Raw genomic sequence first — 9,593 nt, forward strand, 5'->3', positions numbered from 1 at the left:
TAGCCCTGCCATCGCTGTCAGGTGAGTGATGGGCTGCTAACCCCAAGCTTGATGGTTTCACCCCCCAGCTGCTCTGCAGTAGAAAGCTGAGGCTGTGTGCTCCCAGTAAGAATGACAAGTTCAGACACCCTGCGGAGGGCCACTGTGAGTTGGACTAGGCTTGGTGGCAGAGAATTTCTGTTTTCTGGGGGCTCTGAATACCCAAGGTCCTTGGGTGGTCAAAAGGGTGAGTGCTGGGCTATTAAGGTGGGATGTTCAAATCCACCCAGAGGTACCACTGAAAAAATTTCTGACAATTTAACCCGGAAATACCAGCATTGAAGAAGCCCCTCTGCAGAGCATTCTACTCTGACAAGTGGGGTCAGTATGAATCAGAATCAAAGGCACTATGTGATCTCCCTATTAAGATTTACAAGGCACAGGGATGGCCCAGGAGAGAAGTGGGAGGCCTGACACTTATAGCTACTTCTCTGAGCCATGGGGGCGCGTGTGGGTGAGGGGACAGGGAATGGACTCAATTTCTCTGACTCTCCCCAACTTCAGTGGGAACATAGCCATCTGCCAAGCCGTCTATAACAATCAAAGAAGCAGATGCAGGTGGAGCTGCTCTGAAAAGTGTAAACCATAAAAAGATACCAAGGGCATTCATTTTCATGGGTGCACTTAGCACGTCATCAAACGTCACAAAGTGTAGCTGAAAGGGAGGCATGGAAAAGGTGAGAAAAAAATCAAAACGTCCCACCTTCTCTTCTAGAAGGGAAGGTTTCATTTTCTCTCTTTACCTTGGTCTTAATTTTGTCCAGTGCATCCAGAAGCAGCTGAAACTCGCCTTTCTCGCGTCCTATCTGCAAAGAAAATAGAAAGCCAAGAATTACAATTTTCCCTTTGCCATAATTTTGGATTGTCTTCAAAGCGGATGCCGATCCATCTGTCTGAAACTGGTGTTTATAGATCTGCCAAAATGTCATGTTCTACAGGGAAACAGAAGTTTATTTTCCACCCAAGATTTTAGGGTGTATGCTTTCTGATCTAAACTTAAACTTCAAGCCTCTGAAACACAACACCACAAAATGAGAAGTTGACCTAGCTTTCTGCCCTTGACCTTCTCTTCAAGGTCACTTCTCTCTTTCTTTCCTTTTTACAGAAGGCGCTAGAGGGAAGGCTGCCTATCCAAAAGACAGGCAGCTCCGCGTCTGTCTGTCTTTCCTCTCCGCCCTACTCCACTTCCAGCTGTGTCCTGTTGCCGCTGGGAAAGGGATACTGTGGAGTCATAACGTGAAATGAATTAGGTCATTCTGAATGAAAGAAGGCAGCTTTTCACCTGAGACTTAAAGTCGATATTATATTACCACTAAATTTTTAGTGTCATGTGCTAATGACACTAAGACCTCTTTAAACCAAAGCTGGCCCAACAACACAAGCATTCCTTGTGCTATCTTAGCCTGGGATCATGTGAGTAGTGGCCATTCTAAGCCCCGGGTGTCGAGCCAGGACTTGGGTATCACTGGGTTCCCAGCATTGGGTTTTCTGGTTTCCAGTGCCGTTAAAATGGAGTCCGAGGAAAAGATAATGAGTTCATGCCTTCCCTGCCCTCTCCACTGCCACAGATATGTTCCCAGCATGGCTCTGCCCTCATCCACCATCCAGGCACGTGCTCACACACCACACACACACACTCTGCCCTTTGAGAGGATCTAGAAGTGCTCAGGGTTCTAACAGTATAAGTACACTTGGAAGAGAGGATCGCCTACTTTGAGACATCTGTGGGTGGTCCTTTAAGACAGGCCTGGTATCAGCCTCTGAAAGGTCGCAGCCCTGGAAACCCTTGAGTGTCCTACTCAAGACACAGGGGGCTGCCATGAGTCAGTGTCAATTTTACAACAACCACAAAAGATTCGAGCTGATCTTAATAGAAATATCTCAATTGGTTGAAAAAATACTGGAAATTATACAAGATGAGGAGAAAGTACCATTCCCCCTCCCCATCCCACCCCTGGCTTAAATAAGAAATCGGGGATAGGAGCCTTGGTGATGTCATGGTTACTCATTGGGCTGCTAATCACAAGGTAGGAAGTTCAAAACCACCAGCCAGTCAGTGGGAGAAAGATGAGGCTTTCTACTCCTGCAGAGTTACAGTCTCAGAAACCCACATTGAGTCGGAAGGGACTCCAGGGCAGTTTGGTTTGGGTCATATTGGGGAGGAGCCCTTGTGGTATAGTGGGTTATGAGTCAGGCTGTTAACCACAAAGTCACTGGTTCAAAACCATCAAGTGCTCCAAGGGAGAAAGATGAGGCTTTCCGTTCCCGTAAAGACTGACAACCTCAGAAGCCCATGAGGGCAGACCTAGCCTGTCTTATGGATGCACTTATGGTTTGGAAGTGACTAGATGGCAGTGCGTTTTATACCTTGACAGGGAGCTAACTTTTAAAAGAGACTGTAGCATCAATGTTGACCTTACCTTCAGGAAAATGCCAACCACAGCTATCCCATCAGGCTGCTTCAGAGCTTCACCAAAGGTGTTATACTTTGGATTCCAGTGGACCAAATGCAGCTGAAACCGTGGAACGCAAGTTAGGAGGGGAATTCTGGGAACAAGTGAATATGCTCACAATTATCCACAATAAGCCCAATAACTGTCCACGCGGAGCTTGCTGAACACACCCATGGGAGAAGATAAAATTCTGAAGGTCAACAGGTAGTATTTGGATGAATTTTTTTTATTAAGTAATCATTTTATTAGGGGCTCATACAACTCATCACAATCCGTACATACATCACTTGTGTCCAGCACATTAGTGCATATGTTGACTTCATCATTCTCACAACACCCACTTTCCACCCGAGCCCTTGGTGTCAGCTCATTTTCCCCCCTCCCTCCCCGCTCCCCACTCCCCCTTAACCCTTGATAATTTATAAATTATTATTATTTTATCATATCTTACCCATCCAACGTCTCCCTCACCCACTTCTCTATTGTCCATCCCCCAGGGAGGAGGCCATATATAGACCTGTCATCTGTCCCCCCTTTCTCCCTCATCTTCCCTCCACCCTCCCGATATCGTCACTCTCTCCACTGGTCCTGGGGGGTTCATCTGTCCTGGGTTCACGTATTTCCAGTTCCTATCTGTGCCAGTGTACATCCTCCGGTCCAGCTGGATATGTAAGGTAGAATTGGGATCATGGTAGTGGGGTGGAGGAAGTATTTAATTTTTAATGGCTGAAGCGTAAAGTACATAGAATCCTGGTACATACACTTGTAGCACTGTAACCATTTATAAAACTGTACTCATATCACACCCGCTCAAATTACTTAGATAAGTTTTGTCGAAGAACCCTTCTTTCCCTAGATCTAATAGTGAAAGGTAGAGTGATAAATAAGAAGCTGCTAACTGCCCCCCAACACAATTAATAGGCGCCTCAGTGGGGGACAGTGGTGGGCAAAGAAGGGGGTGAGAATTCCTGGGCACTTTCCTACCTCCCTCCTTTCAGCAGCCAGTTTTCTAGAACCTGATGGTAATCTTCTCTTAATTTAGAACCCAGGCACACGTTAGAATAATGAGATTTCCTACGTTGAGTTAGACAAAGTGACCCATGGAAACATACTAAAGCTTCCCCATTTGTTGGGGAGGATGTCTAGAGGGGCTTTCAATAATTAATCCTGCCACTGGCTTTTAAATTGGCTGTAAACAAAAGGAAAGATCTCGGTGAAGTGCTTTGGGTCTCACCTCGCATTTACTTCAATAATTAAGCTGCCAAATAACTGCCGGAGCAGCCTTGGTGGCAGAGTGGTTACTCGGTGGGCAGCAAGGTCAGCAGTTGGCAACCACCAGCCACTCCCAGGGAGACAGATAAGGCTTTCGACTTCTGTGAAGAGTTAGTCTTGGATCCCCACAGGGACAGTTCTACTCTAGCTTCTGGGTAGCTATGCTGTCCGCATGGACACAACGGCAGTGAGAATGACAGCAGGGGTTAAGTACTAGCCTGCTAACCCAAGGTTGGCTGTTCTAATGCACCATCCGCCCCTCTGTGGAGAAAGAGGTGGTTCTTATTCATGCCCGCCCGGTGTAGGTCCAGCAGATTGAACCACTGCCTGGTTGGGTATCATCTTCACGATGGCTCTTAGGTTGGAGCCTCTGGTTGCAATCTGTCTTGTCAAGGGCCCTCCTCCTTTTCACTACCCCTCGGACTGCCAGAAGAACGACAGCCTTGGCCACCTCATGGGACAGCTCTCCTCTCTCCCCCAAGGGGGGCTATTAGCCTGCACCGCCTCCAGGGCAGCGAGCTGAAGGATTCTACTAGGAAAATGTTCACCTGTGGCTCCTACAGCAGCACCTGACGTTTGCAAGAACCTGCAAAATGCCAGGACATTTGCTGACAATGGCCCCTCCCAGGCTGGGAAGGAGCCTTCAGGAGGCTTGTCTTCATTGCTGGGCATGCCTCCCTGGCATGCCCATGCCTCCAACTGAGCTGGGAGCCATGCTTTTCTTGAATGGCTTAAATGAGCGGAGAGGAGTGTGCGCTGCCATGGGGCCCTGAAACCGATCTGCGTCAGGTACATCAGCCATGGGAGTTTGCTCTGTGACATTTCTGTGCCTCCACTTCCTCATCTGGAGCGCGCCTGTGAGTGGCTGAGAGGATTAAAGGAGTTCAGGCCTGCCAGCGGGTAGGAAGTGTTAGCGATCCTGATCTTTGCAGCTCCTTTCAAGTTTCTGCCCGTTTCTATCAAGCTGCTATCGAACGTCTTCATTGAGCCTCGGAAGTCTTCCTGTGCGATGATAGTGCATGTACTGCTCTTACCTGGCTAGCCTCCAGTGCCAGGCAGGTCTAGCTCAAACGAAACCAGTGAACCAGTTGTTTTGGGTCCTTTGGACCCATGGCTACTACGCGTAGTGTCAGACTAGAAGTGGGGCATAGGACTTTCAGAGGTTGACTTTTTGGAAACTAGTTAATCAGCCCATTCTCCCGAGGACCCTGGGGGGTCGGGGTGGGGGGAGACTTGGCCCTCTAGGCAGCCAAGCACCTTAATAACTATTTGCATCATTCAGGGAGTCCACGTTAAAACGACTACAGCTCTTTCTACCACCATAGGCTAAAGGACCGCAGTGGGTGCTGTTTCTCCGCTGTAATGGTTTGGTCAGCATTCGCCGGCCGTGATTCATGGCCATTGCACTCACCTCCGCTGCGTACTTGACTCCATCCACAGTGTGCTCAGAGCCATGGTCATCGGAGGAGCCCCAGTGAAGATGGAACTGGCGGAGCCGGTAGGGTCCGGTGAGAGGGCCGCCTCTCAGCACTGTCATTCAGAGAAGCCAGGCCAACAGTGAGCTCATGAGTTTTATTTACAGAGCCCTCTTTTAAGCTTGTGCCCTGAGAGCCAAAACTTGATGAGCACCCACCCCCCCCACCCCCTCCTGTCAGCCTCTGGCTGGGTGGTGTCAATTCCATGCACCCTGGTCTCCTCACAAAACAAAGCCTGGCATAGACCAATAAAGGACTTTTTTTTTCTTTTCTGTCTTTGCTGTTTGGTCTGCTTGCTCTGTGATTTTCCACATGTCCACTTAATATTTGGAAATTCCAAAATTAAAACAACAGGACGATGAGGATGCAGACCACCAAAAAGCAGGTCAGCGCCAGCAGTCTAACTGGAAGACCGTGCCTACTGAAAGCCGAACAGATTTGGGTTCCGATCCTGGCTCCACTTCTTGCTAGTTGTGTGATCTCGGGCAAGTTGCTAAACTTCTCTGAACCTACTTAACAACTCTAAGAGAGTGACAGCAATGCCAACCTCTCCAAGCTGCTGTGAGGCTTAAAGGAGATTAAGCACCTACGTGTCCCCACCACAGTGTCCAGCACAGCCATCATTGAGCAAACAGTACTTCCTTCTCTATGTCTCATTTCCAACTACACGTTTTTTGTTCTTTTGTTCTTTAAGACGACAGGCAATCTTTTTCATGCAAGCGCCCTTTAGACTATGTTTACTCAAATTAGATAAACGAGAAAAATCTAGAAAATACCCAGGAAATCCATTCAGGTGGACAGCTGCAGAAGGCAATGCTAACATCCACTTGGGCTTGTTATCTGAGTACTTCAGCCCCCTCATTTCATCTTGCTTTAGTCCCTGGGGTGATTCAGAAGTCTAAATATCTGCCCCAGAATACTAGGGAACTATGCAGAAACCTAAAAAGGTGTAACCATACAAACGAGATCAAAACAGAATTCCGAGAACAGCGACTCTAGAAAGGGTAGGCAAACATTGGACTGACATGGAACAGCGAAATTATGGTGCAGGTCTGAACCAGGAGAGCTGGGTCAGGCAGGAATGAGGAGGCTAGACTTATTGCAACTTTTCCTGTTCAATCACAAAGAAAAATTATTATCTGGACATGAGAGTTTGATAAACTGGATGAAATTGCCAATATTCAACTTTTTCCATCTACAAAAGTGGCATTTTCATGTGGCAAGCCTCAAGAGATTAATTCTGTGGTTCTGCTTTCCTTCGACTTGGAGTTAATGGAATTGGATAGGGATGGGGAGATGGATGGCAATGTGAGCTCATCGCTTAAGAAAATGTAAATTTCTATCATTAAGGATGGCCTTCCTTGGGACATCCTAGAAGGTAGGAACTAGGACTTTATGACTCTTTCCTGCAGCATCATGCATTAAGAATAGTTACTTAAGTACATCAGTGACCATAATGATCCTTTTAACTTCATCACAGAAAGGAGTTTATTGGTGGGGATAAGAAATTATATTGTTGCATATAAAGCACAGCATATTGAAAGCATTATCTCATTTATACTGAAGTAAACTATTTCTCTTCGTTTTCTATTATTTCACTACTCTGCTTAATAGAGGAGGTGAAACTGTTGTTGGTTTGTTGTTTTGTTTAACGTGCAGCTTTCCAGTCTCACGGGCATGCGTATCACTCAAGAAGAAAGTGTCAGCTCCTCGAATAATACCCACCAACAGGATTAATCCGATGAACCTTGGTATATTTGGAAAAAAAATGTGGTTGCAGCATGAAAGTAAAAGCTATCTTAACTGGTACAGTGGCCCTATTCTCTCCTCTGGACTGGCACCCTCCCAGGTTAGGGAACAAAGTGCCTACTTTGTTTCTCTGCTAGGCTCCTTGTTCTGTGAAATGGAGCCTGCTGTCCTTGAGAGGGAGCGCCTTGCTCTCCTCACTGTGCGCGTGAGAACCCTCTTAGCAACAGGGCACCAGACCCTGAAGGATATCCATTGGATTCACAGCCATCGCCACCTTACCCATGTTGCCTTTCAGGAATGCTTTGTCAACTATTTGCTTGGGCATGGGGCCATTCTGCAGTAATAAATCACCCAAGGTTGGAGGGTGAGACATTCCTCTCACTACATAAATATAATTCACAACTGAAGCAAAGTCACATGTCATCTCCATTTCAGAGATGAATTGCCCCCACCCCCATTCATGTGCCATCCATCCCATTGTGCCAATAGGTCCAGGTGATTCTACTTAGGTGTCATACTTACTTGACCTGTCGTAAGTATCATCAAACACGACCCTGCAGGTCTTCCCGTTGTTCAGAATGGTCTTGGCAGAGCCCGGGTCATAAGACACCGACCACGGCTGCAGAGATGGGTCATGCGTGATGTCTTTGCTATGCAGCTCAATGGGGGACTGGTTGTCTCCCTTGGCAATCGGATAAAGTTCATGCCAGTGGTCAGGACCTGGGAAAGAAAGTTGAGGGGAATTGATGTATTTATTTGGTGGCACTATCGAGGCATCTAGCGAATCAACTAAGCCAGCAAAATAACACAGAGGCTAGACAGTCATTTACAAAATTGTCTTCAATTTCAATCGGTTGGACAATACAGGCTGAGCTTTTAAGATCTGTTCAGAGCTGTGTTAGCAACCTACCTGGAGACTATATTTAGCTTAGTGTATTCCCTCTGTCTAGCTTAAGAATATAGCCTAGGAGCCTAAAATCAAAATGAACTTCAGCACTTAAAACAAAAGCAATGCCACTATCACACCCAGCTGGGAGACCAGGAGAATATTTGCACCCCATGGTTTTCCTCATACTGCCCATCTCATAGACGAACAGAAACTTGAGGTAGCAGGAATTCATATACCAACTCCAGGCTCACTGAAGGTAAGTGCCCATGTCCAGTTGTCACAGAGGGTGAGTGGTCATCCAAACTGCAAATCGAATGGTCTGACTTCCCAGAGACCATGTCAACTTGGGCAAGTTACAAGCCTTCGCCTCGAGTTTCCTTGGCTGGAAATACTAACAGTGGGTAGAACTAAGAGAGAGGGAAGAGAAAGGGGCCTGCAGCGTTTACCTCTACATGTCTTTGCATCTTACTCTGCAGAGAATGGTGCCTGCCTGCGATGTGGGAGGCAGCCCGGGGCTCCTGGGGCACCCCGCTGGACCCGGCTGGCTTTGGGCTGCCCGCACTCACCATTGTGGCTGGCGTAGCCCCACTCCTTGGCCATGGTTGCTCTTGCAGATGCTGGACGACTCCTACCTTCTCCTGTGGCGTCAGTCGCGCCCAGTCCCCGCAAGCCCTTGCCTTTTATAAAGGTCCCCCAGCACTCCGCATGGCCTTATTAGGACAGCGAGGGTGGGGCGGGGGGCTCAACTGGATTGGGGTGGTATTCGGGAGGCGGGGTGGGGGAGCCAATGAATTCCAAGAGCTGGACAGCTGTCAGGGTGCGGTGGGGGCGGGGAGGGTTGGGGGAGACAGGTGGGAGGGGCCCTCACCCCTCGCCCTCCCCTCCTCTCCCTTGCCCTCCCCTCCCCACTCTCCCTTGGAAAGGAGGCTCCGGGGTTGGCTGCCTCTCCATACCTCCTCCGAAAGTTGGCCTGGCTTTTTTCCTGGGCGCCGACGTGCAGAAATGCAGGCGGCTTTCGCCTCCTCCTCGCTCCCTCTCCTTTGCATTGTTTTCGGGGGGCGGGGGCGGGGTGACGCGTGGGTGTCCTAGCTCTGCACCCTGGCGACATCTGCAGCGACCCTCGGCAGTGGCCTGCGGCGCAGCCTGGCGCTACAGCGGCGCGCTCACTGGGGACGTCAGCGAGTTTCTGTCGCGCCAGGATCTGGTGAGGGTGGCTGGAGAGAACGCAACTGTTTACCGCACCCATGGGAGACACCCTTGTAGGCAACTCGTTAGATCCTAGGAGCAAAGGAAGGGCACCCAAGGGTGGGGGAGGGCAGGTAGTCTCACTCCGTTATCCCGAAACCCGAAAGAAAAGACGGGGTCTCGGGTCCCAGCACCGCCCCAGTCCTGGGGTCTCCGGGCGGGGCTGTGCCGCGGAGAAGACTGGAGCGGGAGCGTGGGACCGGTTTGTCGGCCTCGGGGCGCTCTGCCTGCACTCCCGGGAAGGCCAGGATCCTGTGCTGGACTGTTGGGGGACCGTGAGCGGGACGTGAGTCACAGTGTTCCAAACCTGCAAGACACACGACATAGGAGGTGGGAAGGAAGTGGAAAGGGGTGTCTCGAATGGTTTGGTTTGGTCTCTGCCCCTCTCCCAAGTAGTTTTGCTAATAGAATGGTGTGCACGGAGCCAGGAAGAAGGAAGCTGAAGTCCCATCCAGTGGGTACACGGCAGAG

General features: G+C 49.2%; 1 protein-coding gene across 1 annotated transcript in view; it reads right to left on the minus strand.

The window, feature by feature from the left end:
• CA3 (carbonic anhydrase 3) overlaps positions 1 to 8,587 on the minus strand; it is a 13,609-nt gene extending 5,022 nt beyond the window's left edge. Inside the window, exons 1-5 of the mRNA XM_004697486.2 lie at positions 8,444 to 8,587; positions 7,511 to 7,708; positions 5,176 to 5,294; positions 2,460 to 2,552; positions 783 to 845 (exon numbers count right to left, since the gene is read on the minus strand). Coding sequence (XP_004697543.1) covers positions 783 to 845; positions 2,460 to 2,552; positions 5,176 to 5,294; positions 7,511 to 7,708; positions 8,444 to 8,477 — 507 coding nt within the window. The 5' untranslated portion in view covers positions 8,478 to 8,587. The remainder of the gene's footprint in view (positions 1 to 782; positions 846 to 2,459; positions 2,553 to 5,175; positions 5,295 to 7,510; positions 7,709 to 8,443) is intronic.
• Between the last annotated feature and the right edge of the window lie 1,006 nt (positions 8,588 to 9,593).

This window comes from Echinops telfairi, unplaced genomic scaffold, assembly GCF_000313985.2.
Source record: "Echinops telfairi isolate 266 unplaced genomic scaffold, ASM31398v2 ScPeMD7_1;HRSCAF=3_0, whole genome shotgun sequence".
In the NCBI taxonomy this organism is placed as follows: Eukaryota; Metazoa; Chordata; class Mammalia; order Afrosoricida; family Tenrecidae; genus Echinops; species Echinops telfairi.